Source organism: Panthera leo, chromosome A2, assembly GCF_018350215.1.
Source record: "Panthera leo isolate Ple1 chromosome A2, P.leo_Ple1_pat1.1, whole genome shotgun sequence".
Lineage (NCBI taxonomy): Eukaryota > Metazoa > Chordata > Mammalia > Carnivora > Felidae > Panthera > Panthera leo.
The window spans coordinates 94,456,985-94,477,390 of record NC_056680.1 but is presented as its reverse complement, the minus strand read 5'-3'; the positions used below and the strand labels follow the sequence as shown (position 1 = coordinate 94,477,390).

At 37.9% G+C, this 20,406-nt stretch overlaps 2 protein-coding genes across 12 annotated transcripts in view; one reads left to right on the top strand and one right to left on the bottom strand.

The window, feature by feature from the left end:
- Window positions 1–11,979, top strand: part of LOC122207520 (lanosterol 14-alpha demethylase) — a 55,313-nt gene extending 43,334 nt beyond the window's left edge. For all 6 annotated transcript variants that reach the window (XM_042917593.1, XM_042917591.1, XM_042917592.1 and 3 more), the window contains 6 exons: window positions 246–420; window positions 2,172–2,291; window positions 3,001–3,196; window positions 4,765–4,860; window positions 5,445–5,613; window positions 11,720–11,979. In XM_042917593.1, coding sequence (XP_042773527.1) covers window positions 246–420; window positions 2,172–2,291; window positions 3,001–3,196; window positions 4,765–4,860; window positions 5,445–5,613; window positions 11,720–11,898 — 935 coding nt within the window. In that variant the 3' untranslated portion in view covers window positions 11,899–11,979. The remainder of the gene's footprint in view (window positions 1–245; window positions 421–2,171; window positions 2,292–3,000; window positions 3,197–4,764; window positions 4,861–5,444; window positions 5,614–11,719) is intronic.
- A 1,724-nt stretch (window positions 11,980–13,703) lies between these two features.
- Window positions 13,704–20,406, bottom strand: part of AKAP9 (A-kinase anchoring protein 9) — a 152,621-nt gene continuing 145,918 nt past the window's right edge. For all 6 annotated transcript variants that reach the window (XM_042917550.1, XM_042917567.1, XM_042917578.1 and 3 more), the window contains 3 exons: window positions 20,050–20,179; window positions 18,499–18,638; window positions 13,704–14,248 (listed from right to left, as the gene is read on the bottom strand). In XM_042917550.1, the coding sequence (XP_042773484.1) occupies window positions 14,214–14,248; window positions 18,499–18,638; window positions 20,050–20,179 (305 nt within the window). In that variant the 3' untranslated portion in view covers window positions 13,704–14,213. The remainder of the gene's footprint in view (window positions 14,249–18,498; window positions 18,639–20,049; window positions 20,180–20,406) is intronic.

Here is a 20,406-nt window from a genome sequence, read left to right as displayed (position 1 = left end):
TGAGGTTTAAAGATGTCTTTGTGGCCCCTGTTTTGGCCACTTGGGAGTGCTTCCCATCATGAGTTTCTTGCCTCTCTTTGTTGTGTCCACATGTCTGTCTGTAGGCTTTTTTTGATGATATGAACAGGAAGGATCTTTGGTTTTTGTTCTTAATTTTCCTTTTTAATACTTTCATATCTCTAAGAAAACAGAACATTTCAAAAGAATATTTGGTAATAGAACGGGAATGATCTTTTTTCCTCTAGATTTGTTTGAAGCTCTTTCTGAGCTCATAATTTTAACAGCTAGCCATTGTTTGCATGGAAAGGAAATCAGAAGTCAACTCAATGAGAAAGTGGCACAACTGTATGCAGATTTGGATGGAGGTTTCAGCCATGCAGCCTGGCTGCTACCAGGTTGGCTCCCTTTGCCGAGTTTCAGGTATGGATAAAAAAAACTATGCTTATTTCACTGTAGAACTGCTGTAGTGTCGGTATACTTTACGTTAACAAAGATAAAAAATAAAAGAGACAAATTAGGGGAGATTATAAGCCCCCATTCTTCTATAAGAATTCAAGACAGGTTTTCTGTATATAGTGAGCTCATTGAAGGTAAGTTTCAGTTTATTAAAGAAGTGATTTGTTGTCCAGCTGTTCTAATATTTTAAAACCTACTTATCGCACATATTCCTTGTAGTCAGGAAAGTCTCTCAACTCTCTCTGAAGGTGATACACCCCTCTATGCACTTATTTGAAAATATTTGACTGTTTTTATAGCATATTGTGAAATATCTTTCTTTTGAAGTATTAGTGGCTTTCTTTAATTTTCTCTCTCTTCTTACAACTATACTGTGATTTCCTTAAGGGCAGGGACCATCTGATACAAAGAAATACTGCTTATAGGACTTGACATACAGCTTGTGTATCAGTGGGCTCTCTGTACCTGTTGATTCACTGCTGTTCAGGTGAGAGATGGAGAGGAGTTAAGTTGGTACTCCCTTTTCCTTCTGCTACTTCTATATAGTTACAGGATAAAGAGGGGAAGAAAAAAGGAAAACCAGGAGGGTTTCTCTGGAATTCTTTAGAACTCGTAATACTTTATAAGGAGCTTTGCAGTTTTCAGAATTCTTTCATGCATAGGCTGTAATGGATTCTCCAGAAATGCGCATCAAGTCTGTTTTTACCTCTTCTGTCTCCTGGATGAAGTCAGAAGTTCCTGAGCTTGGTACAATAGACCTTTCACACTTCAGCCCAGTCTTTCTCGGTCTTACCTGAACCAACTGATTTAACCAAAGTATTCCATTGCTTTTCTTAAACAGGCCTTATGTTTTTCCTGGCACTGCTGTGTTCATTTTGGTAAACTTCTTCTGCCCACATTATCTCAGTTGATCCTCAGTGACAGTCTTACAAACAAAGCAGGGCAGCAATTTTTATTAGAAGGCTTGGTTACAAAGGGGCTAGGTAGTCAGATTGCCTGGTTTTAAATTTCACCTGCATTGCTTTCTGGCTCTAGTGAGTTCATGCAGTTACCTGTGAATTGAGGATAATAGCATCTACCTCACAGGAGGTCAAAGTGGGTAATTCATGTAAAACACTTAGAGTACCTGTTACCCAGTGAGTGCCCTACTTTAAAGGTAAGATTTGGGGAGCTGAAGTTTGTTTTGTGACTCTACTAGTGTTTTTGCCCCTTACAAAACATGTGGTCTCAGAAAATAAAAAGAATCAAATCCTATATGCTATAGTCATGTTCTAAATCCTAGATTTTATATAATCCTAAATAAATCTTAAGTTTATTCAAATCCTGAATCCTACAGAAAAACCAGAATGACTATCTTCTTCAAGAATTAATTTGGTCAAAATTGGAATTCCATTAATTTAAAGGATTATTCTGCTGTTAAACCAGAAATGGATTCTACAGGAATAATCACAAGTCTTATGTTAGACCTTCATTAGAACGCAGGTGGTGGTATGTTAATAGTCAGGGTCACATATTGTAAAGACACCTTTCTTGCCTTTAAGGACCCTGGACATTTCTAACAGTATAAGAATTTTATGGCTTTTTTTTTTTTTTCCTCTTGGTTCTGATTTTTTGTCGATTATTATAGAGTTATTCAAGTTAGTTAAATAAGGTTATTTTCAAAATGAACTGATGCCAGAAAGTACTTCTTAGTCATTTTCATCTTTGAATTGCAGACGCAGGGACAGAGCTCATCGAGAGATCAAGAATATTTTCTATAAAGCAATCCAGAAACGCAGACAGTCAGAAGAAAAACTTGATGACATTCTTCAAACTTTACTAGATTCTACTTACAAGTAAGAGCTCTTTTAGCATGTGTCAGGCTAATGCAGGAAATTATACATTACAACATAGTTAAATAATTACAATTAAAAAGTAATGATGCTGACAGAATTAGTAGCTGTGACCCTTGGACTTTTTCAATGGATGAGACATAAAATAGTGGGAACCTATGCCTTAGTGAAGTCCCAAGTGACTGTGCATGGGAAAAAGTTTGCTGATAAACTGCAGGGAAGTATTTTGTAATCAAAATCCTATTTGTCTTTGGTCTTTCTCTTTTCCCTAAAGGGGGAAAAATTCTCACTTGTGATGGGCAAATGCAAGAGACTATTATACCTGAAAAATGTATTCACCATGACCCTTTATTTAAATGTTGACAAGGGGTGCCTGGGTGTCTCACTCGGTTAAGCTTCTCTTGATTTTGGCTCATGATCTCACAGTGATGAGATAGATCTCACAGTGATGGGATCTCACAGTGATGGGATGATCTCAACAGTGATCATGATCTCACAGTGATGGGATAGAGCCCCCTCTTGGGCTCTGCGCTGGGCATGGAGCTTGCTCCTGCTTAAGATTCTCTCTCCCTCTCCTCTCTGCCTCTGTCCCCCGCTTGCACTTTCTCTCTCTCTCTCAGAATAAATACATAAAAATAAAAAAAAAATAAATGTTGAGGCCTGAAATGGGTCTGCCACAATGGTAAATTTGTGTTTGTGATTCACTCTGTAGGGATGGGCGTCCTCTGACAGATGATGAAGTGGCAGGCATGCTTATTGGACTGCTCTTGGCAGGGCAGCATACATCTTCAACTACGAGTGCCTGGATGGGCTTCTTTTTGGCCAGAGACAAAACACTTCAAGAAAAATGCTATTTAGAACAGAAGACAGTCTGCGGAGAAGATCTGCCTCCTTTAACTTACGATCAGGTTTGTGGATTTTTAATTTCATTGCTGCCTTATGACTTTGAGTATCTAATGAGTGGCTAATTTTTAGAGGGGGCAATTTGAGATCTTCTATTTACTGTAAATTAAATTAGCTTCTTTATTTTTAGAAAACTCCCCATAGCCCTCCCTGAAATGTCTTAATGTTGGATCCAGTTTGCTAGTATTTTGTTGAGTAATTTAGCATCTATTCATAAGGGATATTGATGTGTAGTTTTATTTTTGGGTGTGTAGTTTTATCATGATGTCTTTGATATCAGAGTAATGCTGGTCTAATAGAATAAGTTTGTAAGTGTTCCCTCTTTTATTTTTTTGGAAGAGTTTATGAAGGATTGGTATTAATTCTTTCTTATGTGTCTGGTTAGAATTCACCAGTGAAGCCATCTCAGTCTGCTTGTCTTTGTGGGAAGTTGTTTGATGATTTGTTATAGATCATGTGTTCTGTTTCATCCTGAGTCTTTGGTTTATGTCTTTCTAGGAATTTGTCCATTTCATCTAGGTTACCTAATTTGTTGGCTTAAAATTGTTATAGTATTCTCTTACAATCCTTTTTATTTCTGTAAGGTCAACAGTGATGTCTCCTTTTTCATTCCTGATTTAATAACTTTAAAAAAAAAATTTTTTTTTAACGTTTATTTTTTTGAGACAGAGAGCATGAACGGGGGAGGGTCAGAGAGAGGGAGACACAGAATCTGAAACAGGCTCTAGGCTCTGAGCAGTCAGCACAGAACTCATGGACCGCGAGATCATGATCTGAGCCGAAGTCGGCCGCTTAACCGACTGAGCCACCCAGGCGCCCCAATAACTTTTAAAACAATAGCTTAATTGATTCATAACTTACATACCATAGAATCCATTTAGAGTGTACAGTGTAGTGTTTTTTTGGTATAGTCAGAATTGTGATGGTATCACAATTTTAGAACACTTAAATCACTTCCAAAAGAAAGCTGGTACCCATTAGCAGTCATGCTCCATTTCTCCTGCCTCTGGCAACCAGTAATCTTTTTGTCTATATGGATTTGCCTTATTCTACAATTTCCTACAAATGGGACTGGCTTCTTTCGCTTGGCATGTTTCCAAGTTTCATCCATGTTGTAGCATGTATCAGTACTTTGGCCTTTTTTATTGCCAAGTTATATTCCATTGTATGGATATCCCACGTTTATCTATTCATCAGTTGATGGACATTTAGGTTGTTTCCATCTTTTGGCTATTATGAATAATGCCGCTCTAAACATTTAATCACAGGTTTTGAAAAAGCTGACATTGATGATTTTTGCTAGTGTTTTCACCTTTTTAGATAAGTAAATTTTTGCAGGTCCTTACTATGCCATTCTTCAGGGTGATTACCTCTCCTGTGGGTGTCTTGCCTCCTTTCTCTTGTTGACTGTGGTTAGTAATAGAACAAGATAATCTCAGCTACTGAACTAGTTACTTCTGTACTTCTACCAGAAGTTAAACTATCTTATAATAACCCAGAAGTTTAAATAATATTGCATACTATTGAAGTAAGTTAAAATTTGTAAAACTCAGGAAATGATTTCCTTTTTTAGCTCAAGGATCTAAATGTACTTGATCGCTGTATAAAAGAAACATTAAGACTTCGACCTCCTATAATGACTATGATGAGAATGGCCAAAACCCCTCAGGTAAGTCTCTTGGTTAGATTTCCCCTTTCGTGCATCCAGTTTGTATTTATCAAAAAGAAGAAATATTATAATAGCAAAGAGAATTTTTCTAATTAAGAAAGAATAATCATTTCTGTGTAATTTCAATTTTATGTATTCTAACTCTTGATATATAATTATATATTCAATTTATACAGATATTTTTATATAAATAATTGCAGAATATATACATTCTAATCTGTTCCCTGCATTTTTACATAACAATTAGGGTTTTTAAAATGGTAATATATTTTTTCTTGGTTTAAAAAAAAAAAACATGTTGAAGAAAATTCTGACAGTATGGAAGAATATGAATTGGATTATGAAGGTTCCTTGAAATCCCTCTGCTACCTCTGAGGCGTTTATGGCTTTTTTTAATTTCCAGCCCCATTTTGGGTCACTTGGAAGTCATCTTGAGTTAAAATAATTTTCAGCTGGCCTGTCATCTAGCTAGTTTTTAAATATAAGTATAGCTCATGTGGGTTAATGCTTTATTACACAGTGGTCTGGTTATTTGGTAAAATATTGTTATATTTTCTAAGGAAATGTGTTGCTTTCATTTGTAGACTGTGGCAGGTTATACCATTCCTCCAGGACATCAGGTGTGTGTTTCTCCTACTGTCAATCAAAGACTTAAAGACTCATGGGTAGAACGCCTGGACTTTAATCCTGATCGCTACTTACAGGACAATCCAGCATCAGGAGAGAAGTTTGCCTATGTGCCATTTGGAGCTGGTAAGATACCATTTTACATTTGGAATTTTTGTTCTGAGAATGTGTTGATGTTTGTCAAAATAACCCATGTGAATTTTATTTACAAATACCTTTTCCTTTCCTCATACGGACATTCCTGTAAACATTTGTAGGAGTATAATCTTTGCCAAGTTAGAAAAAGTACTTTATTTGCACTAAAGGAAATAGTTTTATGAATTTTTACACAATGCTCTTTTACCTTTTAACTAATTTAGTTTTATCAGGGTTAATTTTGATAGTTCACTCTCTTTTCCCTTAAAATAGTATTTAAAGCTCTTTATGAGTTATTTTAAAGAGCCACTGGAATTAGCACACCATTCAGGCAGTTATTTCAGATTAAATATTACAGCTTACTAGTGTTTGTTTCAGAAAAGAGTAAAAGCAGTCTTTTTTAAATTGAAAATTTTCTGGATTGTTAGTTAACTTTTTGGTTCTCTGCCTGTATCCTTAAGATAAAGTGGTCTTTCAATTTGGGCAGGTTGTGCATAGGTTTGCAAACATACATTTGAAAACGTACGTTTTCAGTTAATACCCTTATATTATCCAGGCAGACCCTTGTTCCTGCAGTAGTTTCCCATTTCACTGGCACTGTGCAGATTAAACTGTATTCTAGGACTTCTTCTTCAGTCTTTCCAGAGATTTTAAGTGGCATGACCTTTTTGTCATTGGTCACACTTATTCCATATGTAAAAGAAAAGTATAAAGTCGTTTAGGAACTTCAGATCTTATTACCTTACAAACATATTTAATAATATGGTATACAAAATCTCTTATGAAAAAGTCATAGATTATTCAGTTACCTGGCTTCCACTTGAACTTATTTAGGTAACAGGTGGCTCAGTTACCTTCTATGGTAGCTCACTTAGTTTTTTAGACAGCTCCCATTTTTAAAATTTTTTTTTTTAACGTTTATTTATTTTTGAGACAGAGAGCATGAACGGGGGAGGGGCAGAGAGAGAGGGAGACACAGAACCGGAAGCAGGCTCCAGGCTCTGAGCCATCAGCCCAGAGCCTGACGCGGGGCTCGAACTCACGGTCCGTGAGATCGTGACACTCAACTAACTGAGCCACCCAGGTGCCCCAGACAGCTCCCATTTTTAAAAACTTGTATTAGAGCTATAATCTGGGGGCACCTGGCTGGCTCAGTCAGTAAAGCATGCGACTCGGTCTCAGGGTTGGGAGTTCAAACCCCACATTGGGTGTGGAGCTTACTTTAAAAAAAAAGAACAAACTGCCATCTGTTTCAACATCCCATTTACAGTCCTAATTGTGTTCTCTGAAGCTGTATTATCTATCTCTGAGCTATCTGAATGTAGATCTAATGTTCCTTCAAATCTTTCATCATTGTGTTAGTTTCCTAGGGCTACTATACCTCCCACAAACTGGATGACTTAAAAGACATTTAGAGGCACCTGGGTGGCTCAATCGGTTAAGTATCTGACTCTTGGTTTCGACTCAGATCATGCTCTCAAGGTTCATGAGTTCAAGCCCCACATCAGGCTCCACACTGACAGTGCAGAGCCTGCTTGGTATTCTGTCTGCCCCTCCGCTGCTCATGCTCTCTCTAAAAAATAAACTTAAAAAAAAAATGGACACTTATTCTCCATTTCTGGAAGCTGGAAGTCTGAAATTAAGGCGTTGGCAAGGCGTTGCTCTCTCTGAAGGCTCTAGGGGAGTGTCTTTCCTTGCTTGTTTCTAGCTTTCACTGGCTCTTACAGTCTTTGGCATTCTTTGGCTTGTAGCTACATCACTCCAGTCACTGCCTCTGATTTCACATGGCCTCTGCCCTTCGGGTGTCTGTGAGTCTTTGCATTGCTTTCTTTTGAAAGACACCAGCCTTGGATTTCAGGCTTACTCTAACCAAGTTTGACTTCATCTTAACTCATTATATCTGCAAAGTCTGATTTCCAAATAAGGTTACTTTCAAAACTCTGAGTGGCTGTGAATTTGGGGGGGGACACGGTTCTACCCCATATGATTGTGTTAAGTATGTCCAATTTCTTCAATCATTCCTTTACTTTGTAATTTTTTGGGTTGGTGCGTATAGCATGTAGCTTACTCATTTTCATATTACGTTTTGTGAAATTACCCATTTTTCTGTTAATTCATAGTTAGGACACTTCTAGTTTGCATCTATTAAAAATAATCTTTTGGTGGTGCCTGGGTGGCTCAGTGGCTTAAGTGTCTGACCCTTGATTTTGGCGCAAGTCATGATCTCACAGTTGTGAGGCAGAGCCCTGTATCAGGATCCAAGCTGACCGCGCAGAGCCTGCTTGGGATTCCTTCTCTCTCTAAAGCAGGGACACTTCGGTGGTTAAGCATCCAACTTCAGCTCAGGTCATGATTTCACAGTCATGGGATAGAGCTCCCAATCAGGCTCCATGCAGGATGTGGAGCCTGCTTTAGATTCTTTCCCTCTGTCTGCCCCCCCCCTCCTCTTTCTCTCTCAAAAATAAATAAATAAATAAAAATAATCCCTTAACCAGTCTCCCTGTAAGCCAAGCCTCTCCTTAGTTGTTGTATTTGAATATGGAATGGTTTGTAAACCCCCTTCTTAAATATGGCTCCTAGAAGTAAGTGCATTTATGGACCACACTAGTGCTGTGCTAATGATAAGCATTTTATGTTAGCTTTTTTCTCTGTTTAATCTTCACAGTCACACTGAGGAAGGGACTATTTTATTCACTTTTCAGAAATGGAAACTAAGGCTTAGAAAGGCTTTTCTTAAATTCTAGTAATTTAGCTTTATCTTTTTCTGCTCCCTGAAAAGCCATCTTTGTTGTTGAGTTTACTACTTTATGAGGTTTTGATGGGCAGGAGAGATTGCAAGGCATTATTCTTTCTGGCTTAAATATTTCTGATACCATCTTTTATGAAGTTTGTCTCTCTGGGTTTTATATATAAACTTTTAAAAATACACAAATTATATTTTCTATTATTAAAATTTCCCCACCATTTTAGTAAGAAATTTCAAAGTCAGAAGAATTTTTTAGTGAACATTTGTATACCCATTATCTAGATTCTGCCATTCATATTTTACTTATCACATATCTGCCCATCTATCCATTTACTTTTTAGGTGTATTTCAAAGTAAACTGTACACATCAGTGTACATCTCCCTGAATTTTTCAGTGAGTATATAACTTACAGTTTAAAAATTTAATTTTGGTAAGTTTCACAGTGAAATACTCAATTATTAATGTTGAGTTTTCACACATGAGTAACCTCAATTAAATCTAGTTTATCGATTTTTAAAATTGTTACTGCTTTCTGGTCCTGTCTAAAAACCTTTGCCTGGCCCCCAGTCATGAAGACATTCTCTTGTTCTTCCCTATTAAAATTTGATGGTTCTATTCAAGTCACATCAGGGTTACCCCAAACCAAAAATAATAATTAAAAAATTGATGGTTTTAGTATTTATGTTTACATCTATGATCCATCTGGAATTAGTTTTTGAGTATAGTGTGAGACAGGAATTGAGGTTTGGTTTTTGTTTTTTTTAATGTTAGGTATCTAGTTATTCCAGCACTATGTTGAAAATATTTTCTTTTCTTCATTGACTTGCTTTATTTAGTGCCTTTGTTGATAATGAAATAACCCTAAAAGTATGTCTTGGCTCTTGGCTGTATTCCACTGACCTGTAGGTGGAGCCCTACAATCCGGGACCAAATTGCTGTGAAAGGGAAAATCCAATTTCTACTCCAACTCTCAGAACACTTTATTGACATTTCTGGTCACCAAATGTGTGGTGGTTTTCCCACACCAATTCTCTGTGGACACCCACTGGGTGTTTGACAATTTAGCTCGGTTCTGACACTATCCACCTGGGGTTACCACAGACCCCAATGGTTAAGGGCTTAGTCCCATACCAACTGCAAGTCCAGGTTGCTGCCTGTTTTTCTGAGTAGTCGGCTGTAAACCAGAGGTTTTCTGGATCCCCATCTTGGAGTTCCACAGTTTCTTAAAATGGCTCACAGAACTCAAAAAAGTTTACTTACTGGATTAACAGTTTCTTACAAAGGGAGGATGCAACTCAGGAACAGCTAATTGAAGAGATGCTTAAGACAAGGTATGGGGGAAGGGGCCCAGAACTACCATGTCCTCTGGGCACACCACACTCCTGGCATCTCCACATGGTCACCAACCTGGAAAGCTTTCTGAACACTACCTATCCATCCTTCCATACGATAGGGATTTTGTGAAGGGTTCATTATGTAGGCATGATTGATTAAATCATCAGTCATTGGTGATTAATTCAACCTTCAGTCCCTCTCCATCCTAGAGGTCAGAGGGTGGGGCTAAAAGTTCTAACTCTCTAATCACTAGGTTGGTTTCCCTGGCAGCCAGGCCCCACTCTGAGGGGATTTCCAAAAGTCTCCTCATTAACAAACTCAAGTGTGGTTGAAATGGACCTGTTTTGAATAAAACGTCCTCTTCTTTTATTGCTCTTTTCACTTAAATTCCAAGATGTTTGAGGAACTCTCTGGCAAGAATGGGAGGAAAAACAAATACCTATTTATTACAGATCAACATCACAGTTGTTGCACCTTTAGTATTGAAATCAGGTTTGAAGTTTTAAGTCTTCTAACTTGGTTTTCTTTTTTTTTTCCCAAAGACTGCTTTGGTATCCTAGGTCTTCCTTTGCATTTCCATATGCATTTTCTTAAAAGTTTTTATTTGAATCTAGTTAGTTAACATACAGTATAGTATTAGTTTCAGGTGTATAATAGAGATTCAGCAATTCCATACATCACTTGATGCTCATCACAAGTGCCCTCCTTAATCCCCATCATCGATTTCCCCCATCCACCCACCCACCTCCCCTCTGGTAACCATGTTTGTTCTCTACAGTTAAGAGTCTGTTTCTTTAAATGCTTATTTTAAAAAAAAATTTTTTTTTTTTTTTTTTAACGTTTATTTCTTTTTGAGACAGAGACAGAGCATGAACGGGGTAGGGTCAGAGAGAGAGGGAGACACAGAATCTGAAACAGGCTCTAGGCTCTGAGCAGTCAGCACAGAGCCCGACGCGGGGCTCGAACCCACAAGCTGTGAGATCATGACCTGAGCCGAAGTCGGACGCTCAACCGACTGAGCCACCCAGGCGCCCCAAATGCTTATTTATTTTTGAGAGCGCACACGAGAAGAGGGGGCCGGGAGTGGGGGGTGTAGGGACAGAGGATCCGTGCTGACTGTAGATAGCTCAGTGCTGGGCTCAAACTCAAAACTGTGTGATCATGACCCAAAGTTGAATGCTTAACTGACTGAGCCACCCAGGTGCCCCAAGAGTCTGTTTCTTGGTTTGTCCCCTCTCTTTTCCTGTTTGTTTGTTTTCTTAAATCCCACATGTGAAATCATATGGTATTTGTCTCTGACTTATTTTACATAGCATAATACTAACTTCTATCCATGCCATTGCAAACGGGAAGATTTCATTTTTTACAGCTGATATTCCATTGTGTGTGTGTGTGTGTGTGTATGTACACACATACACCACATCTTTATCCATTGATAAAGTTGATGGATACTTGAACTGTTTCCATAATTTGCTGCTGTAAACATTGGGGTGCACGTATCCCTTCAAATTAGTATTTGTGTCCATATGCATTTTAGAATCAACAGTTTTTACATGTATCGACATTTTACATTTTGATCTTGATAGGTGTTGCTATTTGGGGATTATTAAATCCCTTTTTCTTATTTTTAAAGATTTGAGGGTTTTTTTTTAAAGATTTCATTTTAAGTAATCTCTACATCCACTGTGGGGCTCAAACTTACAACCCTGAAATCAAGAGTCACTTGCTTTACCAACTGAGTCAGCAAAGTGCCCTGGCATTGAAAGTTTTGAAGGGTTCATATTGACTTTTAACTAGGGCTCTCTTGGGACAGAAGCTAAGAATATTCTAGATTTCAGTCCTTACATATAAACTTGGATAGATGTGACATTTCAAAAACTAATTGGAAGAGTCCTTATATAATTATCCACGTGCTGTTTCCCCTAAAAACAAATGTTGAAAATCTGGGATTTTTTTTTTAATCAGGTGAAAAGAATTTCAACTGATTCTTACAAAGACTTTCTTTTTTTTAATAGGGCGTCATCGTTGTATTGGGGAGAATTTTGCTTATGTTCAAATCAAGACAATTTGGTCCACTATGCTTCGTTTATATGAATTTGATCTCATTGATGGATATTTTCCCACTGTGAATTATACAACCATGATTCACACCCCTGAAAACCCAGTTATCCGATACAAACGAAGATCAAAATGAAAAAGGCTGCAAGGAACTAATATGTGGAACATCACTGTAAACTGCAAAAAGCATTTGAAGTGAATGAAGTTTACGAAACAACTCGTGGTATATTCTTTGTAATTTTAAAAAGCTTAACTTATGGTTTTTATATTTTCTTAACTGAAAGGTTACATCAAATCTAATGGCATTTGAGGTATTTCCTAATAGTTTTATGATGGGTATTTACTGTAGATGCTTTATTTAAGAAAATCAAGTTCATTAATAAGGAATTAGGGGGATCTTGGTAATTGACAGACTCTAAACATAGTTTCTAGATATTAAATTTAACAACAAAAATAGCTCTTGGCAAATAAGTTCAGGGTATTCAAATCATGATCTATAAGTATAAATGCCTAGGGAGATTCTTAGAAACCTTAGGTTATTTATTTACTCAGTAATGTTTGTGTGTGTGAGTGAAGATGAGTGGGTAGGGAAGAAACTCACATTTAAAGCCTTGGATAAAAGAGAATCCCATCAGTTGTTTTGGTATGATGATACCCAGCAAAGATGGAGCTATGCTGTAGTTGAATGTCCTTTGAAATTTTGAGACTTAACAGTGACTTAATACTAAAGACTGCACATGTATCTTGATCTAATTACTTTGTATCTGGTTCCACATAGTCACATGTGTGTGAAAGCCCAAAATAAAGTCCTTAAAGGATACTTTTTGTTCTCTTTGGCTCTAGGTGGTTTCCTTCTTCCCCTCTAGAATTAGGGATGTTTCTGTTATTCTGTTTATTAAAACTTAATGTAGGTTAATAACTTTTTTTAAAAATACTAACTTGGAGGTCTGGAACTCTGGCTTTAAGATAAAGGTAATATAAAGTAGGGTCTTTGGGGGTAGTATCATTGGTCACATTGTGTTGAAGCCTGTGTTCAAGAATCAACTCGAATTACAACTGGGTGCTTGACTATATACCTGTAATTTAACCACATAGTCTGTTTTCACTAGATAAGGCCAAAATATTTTCCTCCCCACTCATGTTAAACTATTTCTGAAGGAGTTTTTCATTTCTTGAAATGGTCTCTGAGAAAAAAATGTAGTCTATTCACTAATTGTAAAGTGGTGTTTCAGTGAGTAGAATTCAGGAAACTAGGAACTTGGGATGGGAAAAAAATTCCATCTTTGTACTAATTTCAAACTGTATTTCCTTTATGAATTTAAGCAACAAACTATACTAGTATATACTACATTGATATACTAGGCTAATAATGAAAATATCAATATAGCTTTAAAAAAATACTACAGAAGTGAAGTTGATAGAAATGTGCAAGAGAAACTTCCTCAAGAGGGAGAGAAAAATACCAATACCAAGATTAGGACAACTTTCTGAATCTCAAAGTATACATATTTTATACATATTTGAGATAATGAAATAATCTGCTCTGCCAAAGACTGAATGTTTGCTTCCCCCCACTCCAGCCCAGATTCTTGTTGAAACCCAATCCCCAATGTGATGGTATTTGGAAGTGGGGCATTTGGGAAGGTGATAGGATCATGGGGGCAGAAGTCTCATGAATGGGATTCGTGTCCTTACAAAATAGACCTCAGAGAGCTTCCTTGTCCCTTCTGCCATGTGAGGACAGATCAGGGAGATGGCAGTCTATGTTACCTGATACCAAATCTGCTGGCACCTTGACTTCTGACTTCCCAACCTCCAGAACTGCAAGAAATAAATTTGTTTATAAGTTATCTAGTCCATGGTATTTGGTCACAGCAGCCTGAGTGGTCTAAGACATACACCAAAAACTATGGCTCAAGGAGGTTCCAAAAAACAGTGTGGTTAAAATGGTGAAGTCATTTTTATTTCAGTACTTGACAAAATACCCCATAAAATTCAAAACTTCTACCATTATACAAAAATAGGTCTCTACAAGTGATATTATCTGTCTTCATCACCAGTAGCAAATATATTAGGGCAGAAACATGTAACTTCAGTAGCCTTATAAGAAAAGTGCAGGACACCTCAAGCTACACATTCAGCAGTATCATAATGCGCAAAAGTTTAATCTTTTCACCCATTCGATAAATACACAAGGTTTATAATTTAATCATTTAAATTAGCATTCCACAAATATACATGTAATTTAATGATTATTGTGCATGAATACATACACAATGCTAATATATACAAACTCCAGTTTGTTTTCATGTGCTGGCAAGGGATTTGTATACAATCATAAGCTGTGTTCATGTTGGTCCCGCTGAATATCCACAATACAAAAGCACAAAAGAACGAGTGATTTACAAAAGGGAATTTGTTTAAAATCACTTTGACTTATGTTTCAAAGGATTATCTTCTCATGCCAGCATGAAACTGGGTTGAACCTATGAGAGAAAAACAAGATAAGTTATTTCAAATTAAATTGCGATCTATACCTGACCAATTAGTACAGGCATTCTCTGGAGATGATGCAAGTCTGGTTTCAGACCACTGTAATAAAGTGAATATTGCAATACAGAGAGTCAAGTTTTTTTGTTTCTCTGGGCAAATAAAAGTTTATACTATACCGTAGTCTATTAAGTGAGCAATAGCATTAGGTCTAAAATATTATTAAAAAATGTTAAACATCATCTGTGTTTTCAGGGAGTTGTAATCCTTGCTGGTAGAGGGTCTTGCCTTGATGTTGAAGGCTGCTGACTGATCAGGGTGGCTGGTGGCTGTGGCAATTACTTCAGATAAAACAAAAATGAAATTTGCTGTATGGATTGGCTCTTCCTTTCATGAACAATTTCTCCAGCATGTCATGCTGTTTGACAGCATTTTACTCAGTGTAGAACTTCTTTCAAAACTGGAGTCAGGGCACCTGGGTGGCTCAGTTAGTTAAGTGTCCGACTTCAGCTCAGGTCATGATCTCACAGTCTGTGAGTTTGAATGCCACATCAGACTCTGTGCTGACAGCTCAGAGCCTGGATCCTGCTTTGAATTGTGTCTCCCTCTCTGCCCCTCCCCCGCTTGCACTCTGTCCCTCTCAAAAATAAACATTTAAAAAATTAAGAAGGGCCCCTGGGTGGCTTAGTCAGTTGAGCGGCTGACTTTGGCTCAGGTCACAAACTCACATTTCGGGAGTTTGAGCCCCACGTCGGGCTCCTCAGAGCCTGGAGCCTGCTTCGAATTCTGTGTCTCCCTCTCTGCCCCTCCCCTGCTCACACTTTGTCTGTCTCTCTCTGTGTCTCTCTCAAAAATAAATATTTAAAAAAATTTTCTTTTTAATTAAGAAAAAAGTGGAGTCAATCCTCTCAAACCCTGCTGCTTTATCAGCTTTTATGTAATATTCAAATCCTTTGTTGTCATTTCAACAGTCTTCACAGCATCTTCACTAGAAACAGATTCCATCTCAAGAGACCCCTTTTTTTGCCCATCCATAAGAAGGAACCCTCATTCACTCAAGTTTTATCATGACATTGCAGGAATTCAGTCACATCCTTAGACTCCACTTCTAACTCTAGTTCCCTGGCAGTTTTTACCACATCTGCAGTTACTTCCTACACTGTAAGTCTTGAACCCCTCAGAGTCATGGAAGAGGGTTGAAATCAACCTCCTCCAAACTCCTGTTCATGTGGATATTTTGACCTGTTCCCATGAATCACAGATGTTCTTACATCTAGAATGATGAATCCTTTTTTTAAGGGTTTTGATTTACTTTGCCCAGATCTGTCAGGGGAATCACTATCTATGGGAGCTAGAACCTTACAAATTATATTTCTTAAGTAATAAGACTTGAAAATCAAAATTACTCCTTCATCCATGGGCTGCAGAATGGATGCTGTGTTAGCAGGCATGTAAACATTAATCCTGTTGTACATCAGAGCTTGTGGGTGAGCAGGTGGCACGGTCAATGAGCAGTAGTATTTTGAAAGGAATCTTTTTTCCTGAGCAGATCTCAACACAGCTTAAAATATTCAGGATATCCTGTTGTCAAGAGATGCAGAGTGTTCTATCCTGATGTAACACAGGCAGAGCAGATTTAGCATAATTCTTGAGGGCCCTAGGAATTTTGAAATGGTAAATGAGCATTGGCTTCACTTGATGCATCAGCTCCTAACAAGAAAGTCAGCCCATCCTTTGAAGCTAGACACGGACTCTTCCTCTCCAGCTGTGAAAGCCCTAGATGGCATCTTCTTCCAAAAGACGGCTGTTTTGTCTACATTAAACATCTGTTTAGTGTAGCCACCTTCATGAATTATCTTAGCTAGATCTCTTGGAGCTTCTATGTTAGCACTTGTTGCTTTACCTCGCACTTTTATGCTGTGGAGACTTCTTTCCTTAAAACTTGTCAACCAACTTCTGCTAGCTTCAAACTTTCTTCTGCAGCTTCCTCATCTCACTCAGCCTTCAAAGAATTGAGAATTAAAGCCTTGCTCTGGATTAGGCTTTGGCCTAAGGAAATGTTGTGGTTGGTTTGATATTCTACCCAGACCACTAAAACTTTCTCCTCATCAGCAGTAAGGCTGTTTTGCTTTCTTATTCACGTGTTCACTGGTGCAAGCACTTTTAATTTCCTTGAGGAATCGGAATATGGATGAGATCTTCCTTGAAGAACTTATCTTCTGCATTTACAGCTGGGCTCTTTGGTGCAAGAGGCCTACCTTTTGGCCTATCTTGGCTTTCGACATGTCTCCCTCACTAAGCTTAATCATTTCTAGCCTTTGATTTTAAGTGAGATGTGTGACTTTTCCTTTCACATGACTACTGAAACACCACTGCAGGGTTATTGACTGGCCTAATTTCAATATTGCTGTGTCTCAGGGAAGAAAGAGGCTCCAGGACAGGAAAAGAGACAGAGGAATGGCTGGTCCGTGGAGGACTCAGAACACATCCATTTATCGATTAAATTTGCTGTCTTGTATGGCACAGTTTATGGTGCTTCCAGGACAATCACAATAGTAACATCAAAAGTCACTGATCATAATCTAAAGAAAAAGTATGAAACACTGTAACAATTACCAAAATGCGAGACATGAAAGTGAGCAAATGGTGTTGGAACAAATGGCACCACCAGACTTGCTCAACCCAGGGCTGCCACAAAACTTCATTTGTCAAAAAACAAAAAAAACAAAAAAAAACAAAAAAAAAGCTTATCTGTAAATTGCAATAAAGCAAAGCACAATAAAACGAGGTATGCCTGTAGTGATTTCAAATTGGATTGTTACCTACACCAGACTAACCAGTTCATGAAGGGCAGAAGATTACTATTACCTGCCATTTAAATAACTGCTTTTTATTTTTCTAAAAAAGTCTCATCCATACTTGAACTGATTTTTAAAAGAGATTTTGAACATATATTTAAAAGTCACTGTTGCTCTGTAGCAAGGTAAGACTAATGGTAAGATTCTCTTTAAAGTGCCCTGCAGGTTGAACGTTCTATATTATATTCTACACCTCCTGCCTCTTGAAAAATCTTTTGGTCTTCAAAATCTGAGTCTTGTGAAAGATACAAACCACAGCAAACCCTACCAAACAAAGTCCAGCTATGACTCTAACAGCTTCCTAGGACTACAAGTTGCTTGGGTTAAGTGATCTTTTGTATGAGAAGACAAACTACTACCCTATCTAGTTTGGGGGAACAGTAGGAAAAAAAGGGTCTTTAACAGAAATAAAAACAAAATGTAAAAGCTGATTTAAAATTAATTTAAAACACATTAAAATGATTGAAACACTTGAATCAGGAGTGAATTGAAGGGAGACAGGGAAAATAGACTTTCCCATAATGAATAGGGAATCAATTTCTATTAAGTATGAATTTTTGTGTTTTTAAGCAGAGAAAAAAAATTCAAATTCACATTTGAACATGAACGTGAGATGAGGAAAAAAAAAGTCATTTTTATAAAGTCTTTTGAATGGAACGAGTTTCTTGGATCATGAATAAAAGCACTGGGTCCTAGTAGGGACAACAGCTGCATTAAATGCTTAAGATACATGCTTCCTTCTCTCATTTCCCCACCCCTAATTTGCATGCCTCACCTCATATAGGTGACCCTTGAACAATGTGGGGGCTAGGGGTACTGACCCCTTGCACAGTTGAAAATCCATGTGTAACTTTTGACTCCTCCAAACTTAACTACTAATAGCTTACTACTGACTGAGAAAGCCTTACAGGTGACATAGAGGCAATTAACACATATTTTTATATGTTGTATTCTTACAATAAAATAATCTAGAGGAAAGAGAATGTTAAGAAAATTGTAAGAATCATATGGAAGAAAAATACATTTACAGCACGGTACATAAATGGAGCTGTGCAGTTCAGCCTTGGGTTGTTTAGGAGTCCACTGTAATTAGGAACACCTTCTCCAGCAGACTCTGTAAGCCTCCCAGGCCTTTGTACCTTGGTGCCTGTTGTACATTTCATCTAATCAATGTGAGTAGGGTATCTTTTTTTGTGGGAGTGAAACTAGGGTGGGTAAATCATTTCTGGAGTTGAATTCCTAAGTCTAACCTGGTACCTCATGAACTAAGCTCTGGGATTCAATTATCCTGATGAAGAAGGTCAAGGAGTTTCAAAAAGAGAAAGGGGAGCTCTGGGTCTGTCCAGCACAATGGGGCTGCCAGTAATACACGGTTAGGCTGAGAGTACCTGACTGTACAGTTCCAAGTCGTCTTTGCAGTGCCTCTAGCCGAGTGATATAATCTGTCAAAGCTCTGTCAGGGTCGTAATTCTGAAGCTGAGAACATGCTAAGGAACCAGGATTTAAATCAGCTGGAGGGCCCGGGTACCTAGGAGATTAAAAATATGAACATGAATCCAAATTATCCACAAATAATGCAAGTAACTTAACAACCTGCCACCATCCTGCCCTCAAAAGCTAGATCTTCAACTTGAGTTATGAACATAATAACTGATAACTGGCGAGAACAGTCAGAATTCACATTTGAACATTTCTTTACGTGTCTGCTATTGGTCCATAGGTGGCAAAATATCTGGCTTTGGAGAGAAGTAGTTCTTGGTTTGACTACAGACTTCAGTTTTTTCATGTACAAGGCTAAATATGGATTAGAGATTCTGAAAGTATACAGCCCAGGATCTGGCAAAGAGACTAAGAATCAGATACTTAATATCTGTACATTATTAGGGTTAAAAATTGAAACTAGGGAGCAGAAATTGTAACTCTACAGTATTTCCAATATGTGGCCATGCTAAAAACAGACATGTTCTGTTAGCTCTCGTCTGCTGATACCATCTAATGTGTTCTTCCATCTTTATAACTATGTTTCTTAAATCATTCTTTTTTTCATTCAGTTGGCTGATAGGTTGTGCCAGCTCAGCATTATGCTCAGTAGTCCTTTCAGTCAATGAATCACAAGAAGTACTTGGGGACACTAAGCTAGGCCTAATCTATATCCTCTAAGGTTCTGAGTTTGTGATGTACAAGACGAAAAAATTTCAATAAACTTGAAGCAGCTACTAAGTCATCATGAAAGTGTCCAGTAGAATGCCTGTTGCAGAAGCCCTCAATGAGCGCTGTGTATGTACAAATGTATGTTGTGGAGACTTTAGAGTTTTTTTTTCACGATCTGCAGAGACTGTCGATTTAGTTAATACTTTTCCCAATGTGTAACCACAGCATATACTAAATAACACTTGATTAGTTCAGTTTCCAATACCCTTGGAAACCAGGTATAAATTCAAAAACTGGGGGCGCCTGGGTGGCTCAGTCGGTTAGGCGTCCGACTTCGACTCAGGTCACGATCTCACGGTTCGTGGGTTCGAGCCCCACATCGGGTTCTGTGCTGACAGCTTGGAGCCTGGACCCTGCTTCTGATTCTGTCTCTCCCTCTCTCTCTGCCCCTCCCCTGCTCATGCTGTCTCTCTCTCTCACAAATAAATAAATGTAAAAAAAAACCACAAAAAAAACAAAACAAAAAACCAAAAACACTTTTTGTGGGTGATGGGTATTGAGGAGGGCACTTGTTGGGATGAGCACTGGATGTTGTATGTAAGCCAATCTGACAATAAGTTATATTAAACAAACGTTTTTGATTCTGGACCTTAGCTTATGTAAATCATATACAACTGAGACACACCAGCTATTTCAAAGCAAAGGAGTCAAAGCCCTAACAGTGTCCTCCTTTCTCTGTTAAGTGTTAGTATATGTAACGAATCTCGGCAGCTTCGTCACACACTTACCTATTTTGAAAATGTAAAGGAGACCTAGGATAGTCCAGCTCTGATCTTGAGCGATATGCCGTGTGTCTCGGTTCTCCGTATAGCTCCAGCCCCCCAGGAGAATGATAAAATGGGTCAGTCTTTTCAGCACCTAAAGTAATCCAAAATGTTACATACTTTAAGGGGGGGGAAAAAATCAAGCCCTTGGAAAATTTCTACAAAACAGGTAAGGGCTCAAAAGACTACTATACCGTACTATACAACATTACCTATTTATAGTCATTTTTAGTTATTCTTCCCAAAGAAGAGAAAAAACAGTAGAACGAACTATTGCTTTATTTTCCTTCAAGTATTTCTGATAATCTGGAACTATATGTC